Source organism: Muscardinus avellanarius (assembly GCF_963383645.1).
Source record: "Muscardinus avellanarius genome assembly, chromosome: 15".
Taxonomy (NCBI): Eukaryota; Metazoa; Chordata; class Mammalia; order Rodentia; family Gliridae; genus Muscardinus; species Muscardinus avellanarius.
This window is the reverse complement of record NC_137801.1, coordinates 48,564,656-48,588,862: the sequence shown is the minus strand read 5'-3', so window position 1 is coordinate 48,588,862 and position 24,207 is coordinate 48,564,656. Positions and strand designations below refer to the sequence as shown.

The following is a 24,207-nucleotide window of genomic DNA, read 5'->3' as shown; positions in this document are numbered from 1 at the left end:
TTTTTTATCATCCTTTCTCACCAGTGATTATTTTCATAAATCTAATCAGATCTGAAAAAGATTGCCATCTGGTAGTACAAATAACATAGTAGTGGAAAAATAATAAGTCTTTTTAGTGACACAAATATTTTAACACATTTTGTTATGAATTGGGTGGCCTGGTAGTAGCTAGGAGCAATGAAACTGATTTAGCTTTATCATTGGTGTGTAGATGGTATGTTACAATATGTTGTGTTGAAATTATTTTTCAGAATGGTGTTTTAATTCCTAAGGGCAAATAATGCTAGCTTGTAAAATGGACTAATGAATGAGTAGGGTGAATTTCACATGGGGGATCATGATGAAGTATTTTACTTAAATTATAAATACTACTACTATAGCCTTTTTTTTTTTTTTTTTTTTTTTTTTTTGTGGTACTGAGAGTAGAACTCAGGAGCTTTTCTACCTCCAAGTTATCCTCCCAGACCTATTTTATACTTTATTTGGAAACAGGGTCTCACTAAGTTGCTTAGAGCCTTCCTAAGTAGCTGAGGCTGGCTTCGAACCTGTGCGATCCTCCTGTCTCAGCCTCCCAAATGCTGGGATTACAAGCATGTGCCGCCATGTCTGGCTTTACTATAGCTTTTAATAAGAACCTACATCTGTGCTGACAGCACCTTAATTCTGACTAAGATTATGTATATTACATAAGTTATAAAAAGTTTCTTTTTTTTATGGCACTGATGATCAAACCCAGGGTCTGGAACATAATAAAGAAGTATTTAAAGAAATATTCTTTCCTTGAGTTACATCCCCAGTTCAAGAGCAGTTTTTGTTGTTGTTGTTTTTTGATTTTTATTTATTTTAAATGGTCCTGGGGATTGAATTCAGAGGCATTCTACCTCTGAGCTATACCCATGGTCCTATTTTTTAGTTTTTCTTTTTCTTTTTTTTTTTTTTTTTTTTGAAACAGGGTCTCACTGAGTTGCAAAAGGCCTCACTAAGTAGCTGAGGCTAGCCACAAATCCAGATCCTCCTGTCTCAGCCTCCCAAGTACTGAGATTGCAAGCATGCACCACCATTCCCAGGTCAAGAGCAGTTTTAAATATCAGTAGATACACCCTGTGCACACTTAGATTTATATGGTGGCCACAAAGAGATATACTCAACATGTTCCTTGGGTCATGGAACCTAAGATTTCTCTTAGAAAATTATTTGCCTAATGATCAGAAGAAATATTTAATGTAACTACTCATTTATTTATACTTGCTAAGAAACACTTACTATAGAAATGCATGAATGCAATTTTGGTAGATGAGAAGAGATCAACATAAAGCTAAATCTTAGATTAATAAGTATAAAAGGAACTTGTGGTAGTTGACAAAATTTAAAGTTGAAATATATATCTAATTAGATACCTTCTGTATATGTAGGAAATAGGGAAGATGTGTTTTGTTTTTTGGTACTAAGGATTGAACCCAGTGGTGCTCTGCCATTGAGCTACACCTCTAGCCTTTTCATTTCTTATTGGTTTCACTAAGTTGCAGAGGGTCTCACTTTGTTGTTGAGGCTGGCCTCCAGCTTGCAGTCTTTTTGTCTCAGCCTCCCAAGTGCTAGGATTATAAATGTTTTTTTGTGATACTGGGTATTGAACCCAGAGGCATTCTACCTCCAAATCATGCCCCCTCAGGTGGTTTTTTTTTTTTTTTGTAATTTTTTATTTTAACACAGGGTCTCGCTAAGTTGCTAAAGCTGTTCTTGAACCTATAATCCTCTTGTCTCAGCCTCCCACTGCTAAGATTATAGGTGTGCACTACCATGTGTTTTTATTCAGGTTTTAAAAATAGAGTAAAAGGATAAGCCATTCTTATTTAAATATATTGGTTACAATTTTAGAATCATGTACAAGTTTGCATTTTTTAAAGTGCCATAAAAGATAATATTTCTTGAAATTTTCTTGGTAGAGAAGCAATTTAGAGTAACACGTGGATTAAACAAATTAGCATTAGCCTCTTAGATGAAACTTGTTTTTATATGTGATTTCAGTATGATTGGTGTTATTGGAGGCAGAAGTGCATACAATACCCAGGTTATCAAGTGATAGTCTTTTTTGATAGAGTAAAAATTAAGTAGAATAATTTATTATATCAGTTGCCTTTTAATCTTATTTGTAAGAGTAATGTGACTAAATGAAAATCCATGCTTTATTCAGAATAGTATTATATGGTACTTGCTATGGGCTGAATAGGATATACTTATATTTCTACTTTGGAAAACTACCTATATTTTTAGCAGTAGTAAAGAGATCTATTCCCATGAAAAAGCCCAGAACAAAGTACTTCCCCATGATCTTCCAAGAAAGGGGAGGAGTAACCCAATTATACACAGACTTTTTCTCTTGGATGGTGAAATTTAATTTCAGGAGAGACTTGAAATTCATTGTAAAGAAGTCTGATTTTTTTAATTAAATGTATTATTTGATCATAAACAAATTTATAAAATCTTCAAATTTGCTAGCTGTAAAGGTTTATAGAATGAAAACTAAATTTTAATGAATTTGACTTGAAAGTCCCTGAAAAACAAATTAGCATTTACTACTCTATAAAGCAGACGTTCTCAAGCTTATTTGGATTACCTCACCCTTTTTTTTGGTGGGGGGGTTGCTCAATGCCCACTTGGAAATCTTTAAAGCAAATAACCAGAAAGATGCAGTGACAGGTTTGTGTTAGGTGTATGTATGTCATTTATGTTAGGTGTATGACATATCATTATTGTAACACCCCTAAGGAGTGGGCAGTATTGCCTACTTTGAGAACCAGCATTATAAAGTATTAATCAACTTTTAAATACATTAGTGAAAACTAAGGCAATTTTTTTTTGTTTATACTCTATAGATTTGATTTCTTTTGTGTGTGTGTGTGGGCACTGAGGATGGAACCCAGGGATATTCTACCTCCAAGCTACACCACCAGTCCTAATTTCTAGTCTTTTTTAAAAATTTTTTGAAACAGGGTCTCATTGAGTTGTGAAGGGTCTCCCTAAGTGGCTGAGTCTTTTCACCAACTGCGATCCTCTAGTCTCAGCCTCCCAAATGCTGGGATTATAAGCATGTGCCATCATGCTCAGTTTATAGATTTGATTTTGAATCTTGAGAAGGCACTGTTGCTATTCTAGGCCGAGGGTTATGGTGAAGAACATAAAGAAGTGGCATTTTAGTAACTGTAATATTATTAGCTAAATACAAGGAAATAAGTGTCCAATATTAAGATAGAGATGACCCATTTATTTCAGTAATTTGAGGGGCAGAATGTGGGTTGTGGGGATATGTCAATTTAAAAAATATTTTCCTTATTGTAAATGCTTAGTTGTAATAATATAGTTTCTCCTTACTAACTAGTCCTGTGTTGGATCTTGTCTCCACCAAGTTTTCTTGGCATTTGTGCCTATGTTCATCCTCTTAGAAAGTATCTATTGAATTGAATCTCATATTTTGTAATAAAATGCTGAAAATTGAAGTATGCTTTTTATTGATAAATTTACATTTCAGATATATATATATATGTTATTATTTTCCTATGTGTCCTTACATAAATAAAAGGTGACTTTTAACTTTTTAATTAACTTAATTACCTGGTTCTGGTTGTGGTAACATATCTCTTCGTGGGAGATCTTAATTTAGGAAATATAGTACTTTTATGTGTCAGTTTCTTCAAAAGGAGTAACATTTTAACAGATGTTAGGAGAAATTCAGTTTGTTGGTTTTAAAAAGAAGAGTAATGATTAAAGAAGCTTCTCAGCTATATATACTTGAATAAAACTTGTGAATTTTAACCATTGCTATATAATTATGAAGCTGAATTTTTTAATTTTTATTTATTTTATTTATTTATTTTTTTTGGTGGTACTGGGGTTCCTGGAAGCCCTTCTTCCTCCGGGCTACACTCCCAGACCTATTTTATATTTTTGAAACAGGGTCTCTTACGCCAGCACGGCTGGCTTCGAACCTGCGCGATCCTCCTGTCTCCGCCTCCCAAGCGCGGGGATTACAAGCGTGCGCCACCACGCCCGGCTTTGAATTTTTTTATTAATGTATGTTTATTACTAGATTTAAATGTTTATATATTTAATATTAAATTATCCATATTACATTCCTTTGGAAGGTGAATTTTTTTCTTGGATGACTTATGTTTTCATGTTCTTGAAGATAAGTAGTAATGGTTCTTGCTGAAACATTACCATTAATTCTTTTAAAGTATTGAAAACTATAATACTGTATGTGTTTACAAAATATTGTTTTTGTTTTAATTCTAGCAATGAGATGTTTCCCTTCAGTCCATTGTATTGGTGTTATTAGTAAATGCAAGCACTCTTGTTTTTATACAGGGTACCAAGTATGGTGTCCTTGGAGGAGACAAAGTTGTATACTGGACTTGAATATGGTATGTGAATCCTAATCTAAGTAAAACTGTAAAGTCTGTTTTTACAGTTATTCTATAAGGATTAAAATGAAGCCAGGCGCCGGGCGTGGTGGCGCAAGCTTGTAATCCCCGCGCTTGGGAGGCAGAGACAGGAGGATCGCGCAGGTTCGAAGCCAGCTGCGCGCACTGGCTTAAGAGACCCTGTTTCCAAATAAAAATGTAAAAATAGGTCTGGGAGTGTAGCCCAGAGGTAGCAGGGCTTCCAGGAACCCCAGTACCACCAAAAAAAAAAAAAAAAAAAAAAAAATGAAGCCAGGCATGGTGGCGCATGCTTGTAATCCCAGCATTTGGGAGGATCGAGATTCACAGACAGCCTACTTTCGCACACAGCCTCAGCTACTTAGTAAGGCCCTTTGCAACTCAGTGAGACCCTGTTTCAAAGTAAAGAATAAAAACTAGGTCTGGGTTCCATCCCCAGTACCATAGATTAGATAAATAGATATAGATATAGCTAGGAGTGGTTGTGTAGGTGTAGTTATGATTTTCCTAGACTTTTTTTTTTTTAATGTGGTACTAGAGATTGAACCCAGGGGCATTCTATCTCTGAGTTAAACCCCTAGCCCTATTTTTTTTCTTTTTCTTTTTCTTTTTGGTGGTACTGAGGTTCCTGGAAGCCCTTCTACCTCTGGGCTACACTCCCAGGCCTGTTTTATACTTTTTTATATATTTGGAAACAGAGTCTCTTAAGCCAGCACAGCTGGCTTCAAACCTGCGTCATCCTCCTTTCTCTGCCTCTCAAGCGCGGGGATTACAAGCGTGCGCCACCACTCCCGGCTCTTATTTTTGTTTTTGACACAGGGTCTCCCTAGGCTGATGAGACCCTCAATACTTCCCTGAGGCTATCCTTGAACCTGTCATCCTCCTGTCTCAGCCTCCCAAGTATTGGGATTACAGGTGTGTGCCACCATGCCCAGCTAGACATAAAATGAACTAATTATACAATAATCATTTTGTTATTTTTAGAGAAACTAGAAAATTATATAAAGATAGAATTGGGGTCTTTGTTTTCTATGAGGAAAGGCAGGCTTTGCTATATCAGAATGTTCATTTATATTTAAAATCTTTTTTTTTGGTAATGAGAATATTCTTTTTTTTTTTTTTTTTTTTTTTTTTTTTTTTGGTGGTACTGGGGTTCCTGGAAGCCCTCCTTCCTCCGGGTTACACTCCCAGACCTATTTTATATTTTTGAAACAGGGTCTCTTACGCCAGCACGGCTGGCTTCGAACCTGCGCAATCCTCCTGTCTCCGCCTCCCAAGCGCGGGAATTACAAGCGTGCGCCACCACGCCCAGCGGTAATGAGAATATTCTAATAATGTTTGTCTCTTCCCTTCCCTATTGTAGTGAATTAAAATTTATTTTTATTTTGTGTGTGTGTGTGTGTGTGCACGTGCACACATATAAGGTGTTAGGTAATGAAACCCTAGCCTTGGGCATGTTCTGAATCTAGCCCACAGTTCCTTACTGGTGGGTTAACACAGAAGTAAGTTATATACATAAATTGGTAAGGTATAATTGCTTGATTTGGGTCACCATAACCACTAATTAGAGAATTTCATGCATTTATGGTCTTTAATTAGCAATTAGAGCTTTTGAAATACTGGCACAGATGATATTTTTCCTCCTTCTCCTTGTTTCCTTCCTCACTTTTCTATATATAAAGTTGTACAAGCTAGTCGTTTTATTTATTTATTTATTTTTGTGTTTCTGGGGATGGAACCCAGGGGCATTCTACCTCCAAGCTACACCCCCAGCCCTTTTTTTAATTCTTTATTTTGAAACAGGATCTCACTGAGTTGTAAACAGCCTCACCAAGTAGTAGCTTGAGGCTGTGTGCAAACCACAATCCTCCTGTCTCATACTCCCAAATGCTGGGATTACAAGTATGCACCACCACTCTCGGCTTCCCAGCTCTATTTTTTATTCTTTATTTTGAAACAGGGTCTCACTGAGTTGCAAAGAGCCTCACTAAATAGCTGAGGCTGCCATTTTAAACATGGAGATTTTGAGTTATTTTTTGTCATGCCTAGCCACTAACCCAACTGTGATCAAGGGAGATTTTTTTTTCCTGCAGTACTGGGGATGCAGTACTATCTCCAAGCTACACCCCCGGTCCTATATTTTAGTCTTCATATTTTTTTAAACGCTCTCACTGAGTTGTGAAGGGCCTCACTAAGTAGTTGAGGCTGTGAACTGTGATCCTCCGGTCTGTGCCTCCTTAATGCTGGGATTACAAGTTTTTTTCCTAATTATTTTATCTTCTTTTTTTGGCAGTTCTGGTGATTGAACTCAAGGCCTAACACATGCTAGGCAAGTGCTGTATCACTGAGTTATATCCCCAGCCCTTTTTTATTACTTTAGACACAAAGATAATCCTTCTGCCTCAGTTTCTGGAGTAGTGGCAGGTATTATAGTCGTGTTCCACCACGCCCTTTCTTTTTTCTTTTTTCTTCTTAGCACAGACTGTTTTGATACAAAATGCAGTAGTTGAAAGGTGATTCTAACATGCCTTTTTGTTTTTCAAAAAATAGATCTATCCAGAGAGAACCACCGAGAAGCAATTGCCAAGGTCATAAGGAAACTTCTTAGTAAGTATTATATACTTGTATATGTTTAACTTATCTGTACTAATAAGTATTTATTAATTTTATAGCATATATGCTATTGATTAGTATTTTTTTTTTTATTCCTAATGGTGAACATATTGGGAATTGTTTTTCCCCTTAACTAATGGATTTGGGATTCTTATAGTAACTAAAACTATTTTAACCAGTTTTCTTTTCCCATTATAGACCACATACTTGTTAATTCAGAAGATGATACTAAGTCATTGTTTCTTATCATAAAGGTACAATTGTCATTTTATATTTCTATAATTACTAATACTGCTTAACTTGATGACTTGTAAATAAATTTTTAAAATTCTTTGACAGATTATTGGAGACCTTTTACAATTTCAAGGATCTCACAAGCATGAATTTGACTCACGATGGAAAAGTTTCAACTTAGTAAAGAAATCAATGGAAAATAGGGTCAGTATTTTCACCTAAAAGTCTAAATTAGTATTTTTTACTAGCTCTATAGTATCTCTAATTTAGATTTTTAAAATATTATATGAAGACAAAAACCAACATAGTATAGGTCACATGGATCCTAGAAAAAATGTATTTTACTTATGCAAAATTATCTGCCACTTTTCATACCCATCTAAATTATTCTTCTTCCCTTTTTTTTTTTTTTTTCTTGAGGTACTGGCATTCTACCTCCAAGATATACCCCCAGCCCTATTTTTTATTCTTCATTTTGAAACAGGTTTTCTCACTGAGTTGCAAAGGGCTTCACTAAGTAGCTGAGGCGGTCCACAAACTGAGATCCTCCTGTCTCGGCCTCCCAAATGCTAAGATTACAAGCGTGAGCCACCAGGCCTGGCTCCATCTCTGAATTCTTAATGGGAATTTGAAAGCAGTATTCCAGCTGTTTTGTAAGGACTTGAAGACAAAAAGTAGGAGAAGCCAGGCATGGTAGAGCACATTTATAATCCAAGTGCTTGGGAGGCTGAGACAGGAGGATCACAGGTTTGAGACCAGTCTTGGCAACTTAGTGAGGCTTTCAACAATCTAGCAAGGTCCTGTTTCAGAACAAAAAATTAAATAAACTAGGGCAGAGGGTATATCTCAGAGGTAGAATGTCCCTGGGTTCAATACCCAATATAAAAAAAAAAGGAATTGTCCACAGGCATGAATTTTATGTAAATCATAAAGAATAAAAAATAAGACTAGTGGTGTAGCTCGGAGACAGAATGTCCCTGGACTCAATCTCCAGTACCACCAAAAAAAAAAAAAAAGTAATACTGAAGTTGGTCTAAATTTCAGTACCCTGAGGAGCATTCTGAGAGTTGTATGTTAATTATATTAGTCATTTTAGACAGGGATAGCATGTAAAAGGGCAGGAAGTTACATAAATTTTGCATGATTTAGGGAAGAGTATAGGATGTAAAATAGATTGTTTATAGTGTTTATATAAAAAAGTTCTTTGCTTTTATATTCAGCAAAAGGGGGAGAAGTAAAGGTTCTTTCACTTTTTTTTCTTAAAGTACTAGGGTTGGAATCAGGGCCTCTCCTATGCTAGGCAAGCAAGCACTCCACCACTGAGCTCCATCCCTACCTAGCTCTAAAAGTTCTAAAGTGTGTGTGTGTGTGTGTGTGTGTGTGTGTGTGTGTGTGTGTGTGTGTGTGTATCCTTTTACAGTACTGGGGTTTGAACATAGGGATGATCTACCACTGAGCTACATCCCCAGCCTTTTTTATTTTTTGAGACAGTGTCTCGTTAAGTTGCCTAGACTGGCCTTGAACTTGCAATCTTTCTGCTTCATCCTCTTGAGTAGCTGGGATCATAGGTGTGCGCCCACCCTGCTTGGTTAGATCTAATTTGGATATTGAAGAGATTAATATTCAGTTAACTGAATATTGAAAAACTCTATCAATGTGAAAAAAATGAGCACCAAGAGATGAGAGTGGAAACAAAGAAGACAGAGTTGAATTCTTACAGTTGTGATAAAAAGACAGCCTAAATCAAGTCAGTGGCAGTAGACTGGAGATAAGGTGATTTGAAAAGGTGGAGTTTAATGACTAGTGTTATTGTGAAAGGAGTCATCTTTGAGTCTCAAGTATCTTCATTTGTTGAGTGGAAGAGTATGAATAAAAGCAGGAATGGTAATTTTTAGAAATGTAAAAGACTTCTTTTTTTTTTTTTTTGGTGGTGGTACTGGGGTTCCTGGAAGCCCTTCTATATCCGGGCTACACTCCCAGACCTGTTTTTTATTTTTGGAAACAGGGTCTCTTAAGCCAGCACGGCTGGCTTCAAACCTGTGCGATCCTCCTGTCTCCGCCTCCCAAGCGTGGGGATTACAAGCGTGCGCCACCATGCCCGGTGTGTAAAAGACATTTTGTAATACACATATTCAGTAACTATGAAAGGCTGTAAGCATTAACAGTAGACCACTTTTCTTAGATGGTTATTTATGTACTTTGAGTATTTAACTGAATAAGACCCAACTTTTATTATTCCATGCATTCAGTAATTAATTACCAAAGAAAAACCATGTTGGTTGGGCCATAAAATTCATTGGGGTGCTATATGTTAAAATATGCCCAATATCTTTAGAATAAATAAAATACCCACCACTTGCCAACTCATTCTGGACATTTTGGAAACTAAGCTTTCATTAAGGTGTTCAGAGGAGTTCATTGTTGAGGTTACCTGGAGAAAATGTTAAAGTATTTGCTACGTTGTTTTCCAGCTCCATGGGAAAAAACAACATATCAGAGCACTATTAATTGACAGAGTAATGTTGCAGCATGAGGTAAATATCTTTCTCAATTATGATAACCTTTTAAAATGCCAGTTTTCCAGATAAATATTAGTTATTTGTGATTTTGTAATTCAATGAACCTTTAGTAAGCACTTCATGAACTGATCTACGTTTCTTCTTAGCTACGGACACTAACTGTTGAGGGTTGTGAGTACAAAAAGATACATCAAGATATGATCAGAGATCTTCTTCGATTATCCACAAGTTCATACAGTCAGGTAAGGCTTATCTAAACACTCTGCCCTCCCCACATAATCATTTAATTGCATGCAACCTGAGTATCCTCATTTTAACAGTGGAGTTTCAATAATACCTCCCACAGGTCCCACAGTTTGGGGGGGGGCAACTAAAATTTAGTCTCTCCAAATCATATTAGCATTGAAAACACCTTTGAAATTTAAAAAATATTAAAACTTTTTAAAAATTAAAAATGTTAGTGGGCCTTGGAGACACATGCTTGTAATCCCAGTACTTAGGAGGCTGAGACAGAAGGATCTCAGATTCGAGGCCAACATCAGTTACTTAGTGAGGTCCTCTGCAACTTAATGAGACCCTGTTTCAAAATGGAATTAAAAAATGCAGCTGGAGGTGTAGCTTGGACATAGAATGCCTCTGGGTTCAATCCCCTGTACCACAAATAAATAAATATGATGATGATGTTTAATTTTCTGTCTATAACTATTTCTCAATTTTTTTTATTGAGAGTTAGTGTTAATATATTGCTGTCACTTTGTTAAATTAGACTTTGAAGGCTTTATTTTTAGGGCATATAATTCCACTTAGGCATTATGCTTGGGTTTTAGGTTGCTACTACCATGTGATTTGTGGAGTCCATTCTTTAAGGTAGCATAGGATCCAGAGATTATCTCCAAGCATAGAGGACTAGAAAAAAGAGCCAGGTGTGGTAGCACATGCTTATGATCCCAGTACTTGGGAGGCTGAGAAAGGATCATAGCAAGACTCTGAACAGCCTAGCGAGACCTGTTTCAAAACAAAAAATAAAGAGCTTGGGCGTATAGCTTGGAGATAGAATACCCCTGGGTTCAATTCCCAGTTATACATGCACACTCACGTGCGCGCGCGCACACACACACACACACACACACACACACACACACAACACACCCCTAGAAAAAAGATTCGTTGGCAACCAATTATTGTATCTTTGTAAAGTAATATGTTAAGGAACTAGTTTTTGTTTTTACTTTTTGTGGTACAGAGGATTGAACTCAGGAGTATTCTACCTCTGAGCTATATCCCCTAGCCTGTCTTATTTTTTAGTTTGAAAGAGGGCCTCACTAAATTGCTGAGGCTGCCATCCTTCTGTCTCAGACCCCCAAGTACTGGAATTACAAGCACACACTACAATGCCCTGGTGAGGTAACTAGTTTCAATATATGTGTTTAAGAGTTTGAAATACACACAATATGTTATTCTTATAATAAGAATCAGTTATTCATTACTATTTAATCAGTCCATAGGTTAAAAATACGTATTGAATCTTTTTTTTGGGGGCTCAAATTTTGTGAGGCTATACTTATGGTTTGTATTGAAAGGGTTTATTATTTTGTGTTTCTTTTGCTTAAATTACTGGAAAATCTCAATATTCATGTGTAGACTGAAGAGAAAATCTAATACTTCTCATCTAGAGTAACTCAGAATAAAAATTTATGAAATCTGCTCCTTACTTTTAGCTCTGTTATTAAACAAATGCTTATTGGTGCCACTCAGTCTCCACTTTACCAAAATATTTGATGAGTGTGACCATTTTAAACCATGGATGTAGTTGGTGAATATGCTTTTACTTTGTGTTTACTAGTGTTGATAGTGGTGAAAGTTACTAGGGATTGAACACTAGGGCAATCTACCTCTGATCTAATCCTCCAGCCCTATTTTATTTTTAATTTTGAGGTTCAGACAGAATCTCACTAAGTTGCCCAGGCTGGCTTCAAACCTGCAATCCTCCTGCCTCAGGCTACCAAGTACTGGGATTATAGGCATGTGCCACTGCACCCAGGTATACTTTACTTTTGATAATCATATATTCATTTTTTGTGCTTTGGGTATGTGCTTTGATATATTTTTCTGTTATTTAAATTATTGCTTTATTTTTGATAACTCAGAAATCTTTTGTAGTTTGTCTACCACTTAATAATAATCCTTTAAAAAAATAAGAATAATCCTTTGCATTTTATACTTTTTCCAGGTCAGAAATAAGGCTCAGCAAACATTTTTTGCTGCCTTGGGAGCATATAATTTCTGTTGTAGAGATATCATTCCATTGGTTTTGGAGTTCTTACGGCCTAATAGACAAGATGTCACACAACAGCAGTTCAAGGTACAGATATTTTGTTTTTGCTTTACTATGCAAACTTACAAATATACAGAAAAGTTGAAAGAATTTTACAGTAAACATCCATAATCCACTCTTCGAATTCTAGACTTTAATTTTGTTATATTTGCTTTAGTACCTATCTGTCCACCTATCTTATTTTTATGTATTACAAAGACATCAGTACAATTCAGCTATAAACAGGTATAGTCTTGTTTTTTCTTTCCCTAATTATGTACTTATTTATCTATATTTGTAATTGCTATTAATCATGGAGAAAATATGAGGTGCAGACTTCCTTGAGGAAAAGAATTAAGTTTGAGCACTCTTAGTTGAATATCCTTGCTGATCCTTTGGAGGCAGAATGAAAAACCAGAAAGTTTAGAGTAGCAGGACCACCATGAATGAAGGGCCTGAGATTGAGAAGAAATATGATTAGGTCTGAGCAACTGAGTGAAAGATGAGATACTTAGAGCAGAGAAGGAAGGAAATGACACAAAATAAGGCAAATACTGGATCTCTTAGAGATGCAATGAAGTCTAAATAAGATGGATTGGTTGCTATATCAGAGAGAAATTAGTTGATTGAAGGTTATTTAGAGCCAGGCGTGGTAGCGCACACTTGTAATCCCAGCATTTGGGAGGCTTAGACAGGAGGATTACGGTTCATGGACAGCCTCAGCTACTTAGTGAGGCCCTCTGCAACTCAGTGAGCCCCTGTTTCAAAATAAAGAATAAAAAATAGGGCTGGGGGTGTAGCTTGGAGTGCTACTAAAGGGCTGGGAATGCTCCTGGATTTCATCCCCAGACCTGCAAGAAAAAAAAAGTTACTTAGGAGAGAATGGGTAGGGCTTAGCAGATTAATAGGAGGGGACTGAAAATAAACGAGGTATTAAGTACTGGCCTTCTGTATTGTGCAGTAGATTATTAGCAGAGAAGAGGCACTAAACAAGTTCCTTGAAGCTAGCTTGTAAGAGAGATCAACACACAGTTGCCCAGGCTATTACTTGCTTTGGTAAATAAGGTTTTATTGGAACACAACCATGTTCATTGCTGTATGTGTTGTATATTTACTGTTGCTTCATGCTGCAGTGACAAATAGGAGTAATTGGCAGAGACCACATGGCCTTTTGTTCACTTTCTGGCTGTTTTACAAAAAGTTTGCTGATCCCATAGTTGAGTGTTACAGTTCAGCAAAATCATGGTTACCAGTGACCTTACAGGAACCTGCAGAGAGGAGTATAGGGTGGGTAAGAATATAGACAAAAATCAAGATAAAGCAGATGCTTTGGAAATAAAATGTTTTGATACAAATAGCTCTTTTTGGTGTGAAAAAAGAAATGCCTTAGAAAGCATTTGGTAAATAGGCTGGGCATGGTGTCATTTGCCTGTAGTCCTAGCTGTTTGGAAGGCTGAGGAGGATCACTTGAGCCTGCAGAATCATTCTGATTAAACATCTGTGAGTAAAATGTATATAGTATAATTGAGTAACCAGATTTTTATATACTTAGTGAAATGTTTGCCATCTGAGTGAACTACTATTTAATAAACAATTTCAAATGCTGTAAATACTGAGTGGAACATTTTATGGTCTAGTAAAAGAAAATTAGAATGGAATCTATGTTCTTAGAAATAGCCTTATATTCCTGTATTAAAAGTAACATGTTATGGGTATGAACTGTTTTGACCGACCAATTTTAAAACAAGGTGTAAGCTGTGTGTGGTGGCACACACTTGTAATCTCAGCATTTGGGAGGCTCATTTCCGGTCCTGGGGGGGGGAAAAAGTGTGTTGGCTATAACTAAACAGTATATCTTTCATATACATGTTTATTTTCCATATAAATTTAATTTTTCCTGCAGGGTGCCTTGTATTGTCTCCTTGGCAATCACAGTGGTGTATGCTTGGCAAACCTTCATGATTGGGACTGTATTGTACAGACATGGCCAGCAATTGTTTCTTCTGGGCTTAGCCAAGCAATGTCCCTGGAAAAGCCATCAATAGTGAGACTATTTGATGATCTTGCAGAAAAGATTCACAGGCAATATGAAACAATTGGTTTGGATTTCACAGTAAGCATACCCATTTTTTCATTCATATTTTAGTAAAAAGACTGCCTTCTTAAACTACCTTTATTTTTCACATCTTTTTCCAGTAATAATCTTAACATTTGTTTTTCATGTTTAGTGTTTTCATTCTATGGCTTCAGTGATCACTATTGTATATAATAGGATGGAATAGAAAGAGCATGTCCAGTTCATTTTTACCAATAAGTCACAACAGGAAATTACATTTTTTTATTATTTCATATGTGTACATAGCTTCATTTTTTATGAGTTATTTTAGGAGATTAGCTTTAGTAGACAAAATCCTAAAAATTTGGCCACTGGCTTTATAATTTATAGTGCATAATATTAAAGTAGGATGATTTGACAAATGAAAGATGAGGTTTTATAAAAAGTTCAGTGGTGCTGAAATGTAGAGATGTAGTAAATCATCAAGAACTTTCCAAATGGCATATTCACATCCCCTCAGAATATCAGGATTGATAATAGAAGAGTAAAAATAGTTGAATCCCCCTTTCCCAAAATGATTATGATTTGAATTTCTGTCCTGGTTTAAAACCACTGCTCTAAATGTATTTCTTTCTTTTCTGTCCCTTTTCTTCACTCCCCTTTTGGTACTGGGGGTTGGACCCATAAGGTGTTCTACCTCTGAGCTATATTCCCAGGCCTCTCCCTTTTAATTTAATTTTATTTTGAAACAGAGTTTCCTTGAGTTCCTGAGGCTGGCCTTGAACCTGTAATCCTCCCGTGTTAACTTTCCAAGTACTAGTATTACAAGCGTGTGTCACCATTCCTAGCTCTAAAAATATTCCGTGTGTGTGTTGCGGGGGTATTGGGGAATTCATTCAGAAGCAGTCTACTACCTTTAAGCTATACCCTAGCCCCATTTTATTTCAGTTTTGGAACGATCTTACTAGTTTGATGAGAGTTTCACCACTTGCTGAGACTGTCCTCAAGCCTGTGATCTTCCTGTCTCAGCCTCCCAGGAGGAGTGTGCCACTACACCTAGCTAATATATTCCTTTCTTGTGTGTGTTCATTTATTGGTGCATTATAATCTCACATCATAATGTAAATCATGTTGACAATGATGAGCAAAAACCTCAGGGGAGCCAGGGAGGAGATAAAAGGGTAGAGGTGGAGGAAGATTTAGGTTCATTAATATATTCCTTTCTAATAAAACATATTTCTGCTGTTTACAACTGTCACTTTATATATATATATATATATATATATCACTTGAATATATAAAAAGAATATATATATTTCTTTTTAAAAAAAATATTTAAACTGAGATAATATTCACATACCATAATATTTACCCATTTAGCATGTGTATAATTGTATTCCTTTATGTTCACTTATAAGTTGTGTAATTCTTACCACTCTTAATTCCAGAAGATTTTTATCATCCAAAGGGAAACTTTATACCCAATAGTGGTCATACCCGTAACCCTTGGAAACCCTTACTTTGTTACTCTAAATTTGCCAATTAAGCATCACAAAATCAGTGGCCTTTTGTGTCTTGCTTCTTTAGCATAACATTTTCAAGGTTCATCTGTGATACAGTATGTATCCTAATTGTTTCCTGCTTTTTGATTTTATAATAAGATTCCAAAGTCGTGCATTGCAATAGCAGAATTACTTCAGGAGTCAAAAAATCCTTCTGTCAACCAGTCATTGCTTAGCCCAGAAAAAATTAAAGAAGGACTTAGACGCCAACAAGAAAAGAATGCTGATGCACTAAGGTAATTGGTGAATGGTCTGGTAAGATAGATGACAGTATAGAGAGTAGGTTTTAAATAGCTCTGCTGATACTCACACACTGACTTCTGAGAAAATAGAAGATTGGGAGATAATTATTGCAGAGTGCCCCGATTTTCCACTTTTAGCTTTGTAAATGGAAAAGCACCATTGTAAAAAGTTAATTTTATTATTGTATATTTCTTTAGTGTGCATGATCAATGATTTTTAGATGGTAACATCAGAAACAACATAATTGATAAACATTGTCATTAGATCCTCCAAGCCACACCCCAGCCCTATTTTTTTATTCTTTATTTTGAAACAGGGTCTCACTAAGTTGTAAAGGGCCTCACTAAATAGCTAAGGCTGTCTGAGAACCACGATCCTCCTGTCTCAGCTTCCCAAATTTTGCTGGGATTATAAGCATGTGCCACCACACACAGCTTAACTTTTTACTTTTGAATGCCCATTCTTTTTAAAAGTTATGTCATTTCACTGTATCTGGCCCTTCTCCCAGTGTCTCTGTTTAGCTACTTAACTCTGGCTTGCTTCTTACCAAGCTTTTTACAGTCTGGTGATGAGAAGTAGGATAAGGGTTAATTTGGGTAATATTTGAATTTATATTACATTATTTGATGTTCATTTTAGTATTGCAGCAAAACAATGCCTCACCAGAATTTTGTATTTTTAAGGAACTATGAAAATTTGGTAAACACTTTGCTAGATGGTGTGGAGCAAAGAAATCTGTGAGTACAAAAAATTATTTTTGTTCTTTTTTTTAATGTGGTGCTGGAGATTTAATCCAGCACCTCGTGCATGCTAGGCAAGCACTCTACCACTGAAATATTTTCGTAGCTCTACAGGAAAATTACCTTTATCTCAAAAGCATTTATCTTAAATATTATAGTGATTTTCTGGATGGAAGGTTATGAATGTGTCACAGAAAATCACACTCTCATTTGTGTTAGGGGAGAAGTTAGGAGTTATTGAAAAGTATTATTTTGGTACACCTATTTTAATTTTTGAAAAACATAAAATTATGTTTCTCTAATAGATTGTTGTTTTAGTGGTTTTATGAGTAATGTGCTTTTGTGACTTCCTCTTTTTATAAGGCCCTGGAAATTTGAACATATAGGCATTGGACTTCTGTCTCTTCTCTTAAGAGATGATCGAGTGTTGCCTCTTCGTGCCATACGGTTCTTTGTTGAAAATCTCAACCATGATGCAATTGTGGTTCGAAAGGTAGATACTTTACTTTTACTAGTAAGGTTGGAGAGTATTTGTCTCATCTGAAGTCTTTAATTTCTAATATAATATGTTGAAGTGATTTGAAATCTGTCCTTGTTAGTTTATTCAACAAAAATGTGAGGGCATGTTTAGACACTGTGGATTTTAACATTGAAAATATAGCAGGGAATACATTTATATGCTAATCAGAAAGATTGACGTTAGAAAAATAGGCATGCAAACTTCCGGGAAGATGGCGACCAAGAAAAGCAGCATTTACGAGTCCTGCTAAAACTCGATCTCTGTTGCCACAAAATCAGCGCTTTTCATAGCCAGAAAACACTAGCAACAGAGAAATAAAAAAAAGTAAACCCAAGGGACAGAGAAAAAAAGACTAGAAGAACAACTAGAGACCAGAAAAGAAATCAAGCCCGGAATGCAGCGGCGGAGCTGCCCCGGCACCATCTTCCCTCATAGCACCAGGCTCCAGAGAGGAAAGGTAAACAAGGAGCTGAAGTGAGCAGCTGTGGATCATTCGGGTGTAATTCAGCAGTTCTTTCAGCACAAAGAACGCCTAAAACTCCCAGTGGCCAAGCTCATCACGCCTTCCAGGGACTCAGAACGGAGCTCAAAACCAGAAAGGAATATGCCAGCCTCACGGCTGAGGGCATAGCAGTGGCGCCATATTGCAAGCAGCGAGTTCACCTCGCCCCGCGACAGCTCCTGATCAGCACGTACAATAACCATGAGTGAAATTGTGGCCCCTAAAGGAGAAATCTCTGTACTGCACTTCCAGGGACTTGCGTAACTTTGATAATTTCCTTGGTTCAGATATTTTGCAGTTCAACCCAGTGAAGGAGTAGCAGTGGCACCCTAGTCGGAGCTCCCCATGGGAAAATGCCCAGCTTGGCACCCCCACGGTCTTGCACAGCCTCGATTAACTCCCTGGGTCTGAGACTTTTGTGAGACAACCCAGTAAAGGAGTAGTGGTGGCTGAGATTACCACAGACTCGAGATACAGAGCACCCTAAGTGAAGTCGTAGTGACTCAGGGAAGGCACAAAATTCTGAAATCATGGGAAAGAGGAACAACAAGAGAGCAATGAATGCCCACAACCCCATATTATCAGAACCTGATATCACAGAATTTCAGAGATCTCCAGATCAAATCAGGAATATAACTGTAGAAATAATACAGGACCTTTGAAAAGAATTTAGAGAGAGTCTAAAAGAGATAAAGGATGCAATATTGAGGTAAAGGCATCAATTCAAACTATAAACAATTGATTAGACCACATGGAGAATAAAATCTCGCTCCTAGAAGATGATCACTCCAAAAATGAACGCATAATTTATAACTTAGAAAAAAAATCAGACAGCAGGAATCTGACATTGAAGAAATATGGACCCATTTTAAGAGAGCTAACCTAAGAATAATCGGAATAGAGGAGGGAAAAGAAGGTGAAACCAAAGGGATCAATAATTTCTTCAAAGAAATAATAGCAGAAAATTTTCCAAACATAGAGCAAGAGGTCAACACACAGGTCCAGGAAACTTATAGAACTCCCTTTAGACAGGATCAGAGAAGAGGTTCCCCATGCCACATAATAATCAAAATGACCAATGTGGTAACCAAGCAGAGAATCTTAAAGGCAACAAAAACAAAAGGCCAAGTGACATCCAGAGGCAAACCAATTAGAATCACTCCAGACTTCCCAAACCAAGTCATGAAAGCCAGAAGGGCTTGGAGTAACATATTCCAAACTCTGAAAGAAAACGATGTCCAGCCAAAAATTTCCTACACAGCAAAACTTTCTATCAAATTAGATGGGGAAATAAGACGCTTCCATGACAAACAGAAACTGAAGGAATTTATGTCTTCAAAACCAGTGCTAGAGAAAATACTTAAAGCGATTAACTACAAAGAAGAAATAGGTAATACACACCAGAACCAGAGAAAGATTTTTCCATCCAACAGACAACTAAGATTGGTTATCTTTTGAGATTCATTATTTATTTTAGTCTTTTACCTATTTCTAAATTGTATTGTTTGCTTTTATTATTGCTAAATTTAGGATTTCTATTTGGAATATTAATATACCTTCAGATATAGCATTTGGAAATATTTTATCCCATTCTATCAGTAACTTTTAACTCTGTTTACATTGTCTTTGGATGTACAATATTTTTTTTTAGGAAGTTTATTCTTTTGTTGCCTGTGCCTTTGAAATCATATCCAAGAAATCACTGCCAATTTCAATGTTTTGAAGTTTTAAGACCCAGGCTTTCTTCTAAAAGTTTATAGTCTTAAGATTTATATTTAGGTCTTTTATCTATTTTGAGTTAATATTTGTATATTGTGTTAGGTAAGGGTCAAATTTTATTCTTTTTCATGTAATTATTATTTTTCAACAATATTTAGTGAAAAGATTATTATTTCCTTCACCAAATGTTCTTGCAAACCTTGTCAAAAATAACTTGACCATATATGGAAGAATTTATTTCTAGGCTTTTTATTTTACTTTCTTCTAAAAGTTTATAGTCTTAAGATTTATATTTAGGTCTTTTATCTATTTTGAGTTAATATTTGTATATCGTGTTAGGTAAGGGTCAAATTTTATCCTTTTTCATGTAATTATTATTTTTCAACAATATTTAGTGAAAAGATTATTATTTCCTTCACCAAATGTTCTTGCAAACCTTGTCAAAAATAACTTGACCATATATGGAAGAATTTATTTCTAGGCTTTTTATTTTACTCCACTGGTTTATATATCTACCTTTATAGCAGTACTATACTGTTTCAATTATTGTAGCTTTATATGATTTGAAATCAGAAAATGTACATTTTCTAGCTTTGTTCTTTTTTGAGATTGTTTTGGGTATTTAGAGTTCATATTTCATGTTAAGATAGATTTTTCCTGGAAAAAAAAATGTCTGATAGTTTCACCTTAAAAAAAAAAAAAAAAAAAGAAAGAAAGAAAAGAAAAGCAGGCATGCAGTGCTTCGAGAGGGAAAAAAGTCCAGGGACAATAACTTTTGTTTTCAGTCTTCAAGTATCAGAAGTAAGGCATAAGGGGGATGCTGAACTAGCCTGCCAAACTGCAGAAAATCCCTTACAAAACACCATAGGCCAAGGTGTAAAATATGAATAGGTATTTTAACAAAAAAATATTTTCTAAAGAACTAGCAGAGTCGTGCATGGATAAAGGTTGGAGGCTAATTTATCTAATGATAGCGTCAGTGGGTCAGGTATTTTTGAAAGAAATAGAATCCAACTTCTGCTTTAAATAAAATAGCCATCCATTTAAGAGATTTAAAAAAGTTGATACGTATACTTTCCCTGTTTTCTAGATGGCTATCTCAGCTGTTGCGGGTATTCTAAAGCAGCTAAAAAGAACCCACAAAAAGCTGACCATCAACCCTTATGAAATCAGTAAGTATTACCAAAAATAATGAATAGTGCTTTTAATTTTATTTATTTATTTATTTATTTATTTATTTATTTATTTATTTATTTATTTATTTATTTATTTATTTATTTGTGGTACTGGGGTTCCTGGAAGCCCTGCTGCCGGGCTACACTCCCAAACCTATTTTTTATATTTTTTAATTTGGAAACAGGGTCTCTTAAGCCAGCAAGGCTGGCTCCAAACCAGCACGATCCTTCTGTCTCTGCCTCCCAAGTGCGGGGATTACAAGCGTGCGCCACCATGCCTGGCTGGATAGTGCTTTTTAATAAAACTTACAAAGTTTCCTTGAAATGTGTAAATTACAGTTCTTGACTTTCAAATAATGTTCTGTGGATTAAAATAAGGTATGAAATGATATTATGAAGAAGATACTGGCTTTGGGGTTAGATTGTTCCTGTTTTTCAAGGGCTTTGTGGTGTCTCATTAGGTTACTTATTTGATGATTTTCTGTTTTTCTTATGTGAACACTGAGTGCAATAAATTTTCCTCTTAACACTGCCTTCAAAGTGTCCCAGAGGTTTTGATATGTCATATCTTTATTTTCATTTGTTTCTAGATATTTCTTGACTTCACCTCTTATGTCTTCTATGAGCCATTCTTCATTTAGAAGTATAGTGTTCAGCCACCACATATTTATGTGGTTTCTCTGGGTCTTATAGTTGATTTCTAATTTCATTCCATTATTGATGGGGTGTATCTATATTCGGGCCTGAGCGGCCTACGGCCTAAGGCAAAACTTTAAGTAAAGTAATTCAGCAAAAAAGGGGCAAAGATGGCGCCTGGAGGAAGCTAGGAAGGCGTGGTTTCCCCATTCATTATGGGTGGGGAGACTGAGCGGTTTTTCCCTTTCTACCTTTAAAGGAGCTTTCCATACACATGAATGGTTCATGTACTGGCCTGGGATTGGCTGTAAACTACGTGCTAGTGATCTTTATCCCGGATAGGCTAGGCTATTTCTCATGGGAATTCCCCTCATGGTTTGGTGCTATATAATATGAGTGCTTGAAGAGAAAAAAATGAGATCTCACTTGACTTGACTCCCGGCTCGTGGGTTTGTGTTCGAGTCGTCGGTACTCATTATCTCGCCAAGCCCTGTCAGCTTTCGGGCTGGATTCCCGACACATTATGGTCTGAAAAGACATAGGGAAGTATGCCATATTTTTTGAATTTGCTAGTGCTCACTTTGTCCCAGGATGTGATCTATTTTGGAGAAGGTTCCCTGAGCAGCTGAGAAAAATGTGAACTCTGCTGTACTTGGGTGAAATATTCTATATGTGTCTAACAGGTCCATTTGATTACTAGTTGTTCTTTATTTCTGAAGCATCTTTACTGACCTTTTGTCTAGAAGATTGGTTTAATGGTGTGAGAGGGGTGTTGATGTCTTCTAGTATTATTGTATTGGGATTTATATGTGACTTAATGTCACAGAATTTGTTTTATGAAAGTAGCTGCACCTATGTTTGGGGCATAAATGTTGATTATTGTTATTTCCTCTTGCTGGATTATTCCTTTTACCAGTAAAAAAATGACCTTCTTTGTCTCTGCTAATAAACCTGGGCTTGAAGTCTAACTTGTCTGATAGAGTTGCTACTCCTACTTGCCTTCGAGTTCTGTTGGCATGGATTACCTTGCTCCAGCCCTTTACGTTAAGTTTGTTACTATCTTTACTTGTAAGGTGTTTTTATTGCAAGTAACAGGTAGATGAGTTCTGTTTTTTAAAGCATTTTACCACTTTATGTCTTTTTTATTGGGGAGTTAAGGCCATTTACATTCAGTGTGATTATTGAGAGATGATTTTTAATTCCTAAATGTTCATATTTTATTTCAGTTTGACATACTGTTTGTTCTTTTTGCTTAGTTGTCTGCTGGATGGAAATTCTTATTTCTCTGGTTCTGGTTTGTATTACTAATTTATTCTTTGTAGTTAATCTCTTTGAGTATTTTCTCTAGCACTGTTTTTTTTGTTTGTTTGTTTTGGGTCTGGGGATGGAACCCAGGGGGATTAAACCTCTGAGCTACAGCCCCTGCCCTATTTTTCATTCTTTATTTTATTTATTTATTTGTTTATTTATTTATTTATTGCGGGTCTGGAGATGTAACCCAGAGGCATTTGACCTCCGAGCTACACCCCCTGCCCAAGTTTTCAAGTTTTTATTCTTTTTTTTTTTTTTTTTTTTTTTTTTTTTTTTTTGGTGGTACTGGGGTTCCTGGAAGCCCTTCTACCTCTGGGCTACACTCCCAGACCTATTTTCACATTTTTATTTGGAAACAGGGTCTCCTAAGCCAGCGCCCGCGGCTGGCTTCGAACCTGCGTGATCCTCCTGTCTCTGCCTCCCAAGCGCGGGGATTACAAGCGTGCGCCACCATGCCCGGCCTTCATTCTTTATTTTGAAACCAGGTCTCACTGAGTTGCAGAGGGCCTCACTAAGTAGCTGAGGCTGTCCTCGAATTGCAGTCCTCCAGTCTCATCCTCCCGAATGCTGGGATTACAAGCGTGCACCACCACGCCCGGGTCTAGCACTGGTTTTGAAGACATAAATTCCTTCAGCTTCTGTTTGTCAAGAAAGCTTCATAATTCCCCGTCTAATTTGAAAGATAGTTTTGCTGGGTAGGAAATTTTTGGCTGGACATCGTTTTCTTTCAAAGTTTGGAATATGTTACTTCAGGCCCTTCTGGCTTTAATGACTTGGTTTGGGAAGTCTGGAGTGATTCTAATTGGTTTGCTTCTGAATGTAACTTGGCCCTTTGTTTTTGTTGCCTTTAAGATTCTCTGCTTGGTTACCACATTGGTCATTTTGATTATTATGTGGCATGGGGAACCTTTTCTTTGATCTTGTCTAAAGGGAGTTGTATAAGTTTCCTGAACTTTTGTATTGACCTCTTGCTGTATGTTTGGAAACTTTTCTGCTATTACTTCTTTGAAGAGATTGGTGATCCCTTTGGTTTCACCTTCTTTTCCCTCCTCGATGCCCATTATTCTTAGGTTAGCTCTCTTAAGATGGGCCCATATTTCTTCAATGTCCAATTCCTGTTGTTGATTTTTTTTTCTTAAGTTATAAACTATGCATTCATTTTTGGAGTGATCATCTTCTAGGGGCGAGATTCTATTCTCCATGTGGTCTAATAGATTGTTTATAGTTTGAATTGATGCCTTTACTTCAATGATTGCATCCTTTATTTTTTTCAGACTCTTAAGTTCTTAAATCCTGTATTATTTCTACATTTACATTCCTGATTTGATCTTCTGGAGATCTCTGCATTTCTGTGTTATCAGATTCTTTTATTGTGGGGTTTTGAGAGCTATGAAGATACTATGAAATTATATTATTAAGTTGACTTAGAAAAAAGTATAAGGGTAATTCCTTGCTCCCTCCCTCCCTTCTTCCCTCCCTTTCTTCCTTTCTTCTGTTGGAAATTGAACCTAGGGCCTTGTGCATGGTAGGGAAGTGTTCTATTACTAAACTATAATCTCAGTCTTATATCTACTTAATACATGTACATCTACACACTTGGGAAAAATATATGTCATCTGCTTGATAT

At 36.4% G+C, this 24,207-nt stretch overlaps 1 protein-coding gene across 1 annotated transcript in view; it reads left to right on the top strand.

Moving 5' to 3' along the window:
- PSME4 (proteasome activator subunit 4) overlaps nucleotides 1–24,207 on the top strand; it is a gene marked incomplete at both ends in the record, with an annotated part of 114,043 nt that overhangs the window by 62,276 nt on the left and 27,560 nt on the right. Inside the window, 12 exons of the mRNA XM_080711939.1 lie at nucleotides 4,363–4,418; nucleotides 6,987–7,043; nucleotides 7,248–7,303; nucleotides 7,389–7,487; nucleotides 9,755–9,817; nucleotides 9,949–10,044; nucleotides 12,033–12,164; nucleotides 14,020–14,229; nucleotides 15,834–15,970; nucleotides 16,661–16,714; nucleotides 17,081–17,210; nucleotides 20,549–20,630. Of these exons, the coding sequence (XP_080568065.1) occupies nucleotides 4,363–4,418; nucleotides 6,987–7,043; nucleotides 7,248–7,303; nucleotides 7,389–7,487; nucleotides 9,755–9,817; nucleotides 9,949–10,044; nucleotides 12,033–12,164; nucleotides 14,020–14,229; nucleotides 15,834–15,970; nucleotides 16,661–16,714; nucleotides 17,081–17,210; nucleotides 20,549–20,630 (1,172 nt within the window). The remainder of the gene's footprint in view (nucleotides 1–4,362; nucleotides 4,419–6,986; nucleotides 7,044–7,247; nucleotides 7,304–7,388; nucleotides 7,488–9,754; nucleotides 9,818–9,948; nucleotides 10,045–12,032; nucleotides 12,165–14,019; nucleotides 14,230–15,833; nucleotides 15,971–16,660; nucleotides 16,715–17,080; nucleotides 17,211–20,548; nucleotides 20,631–24,207) is intronic.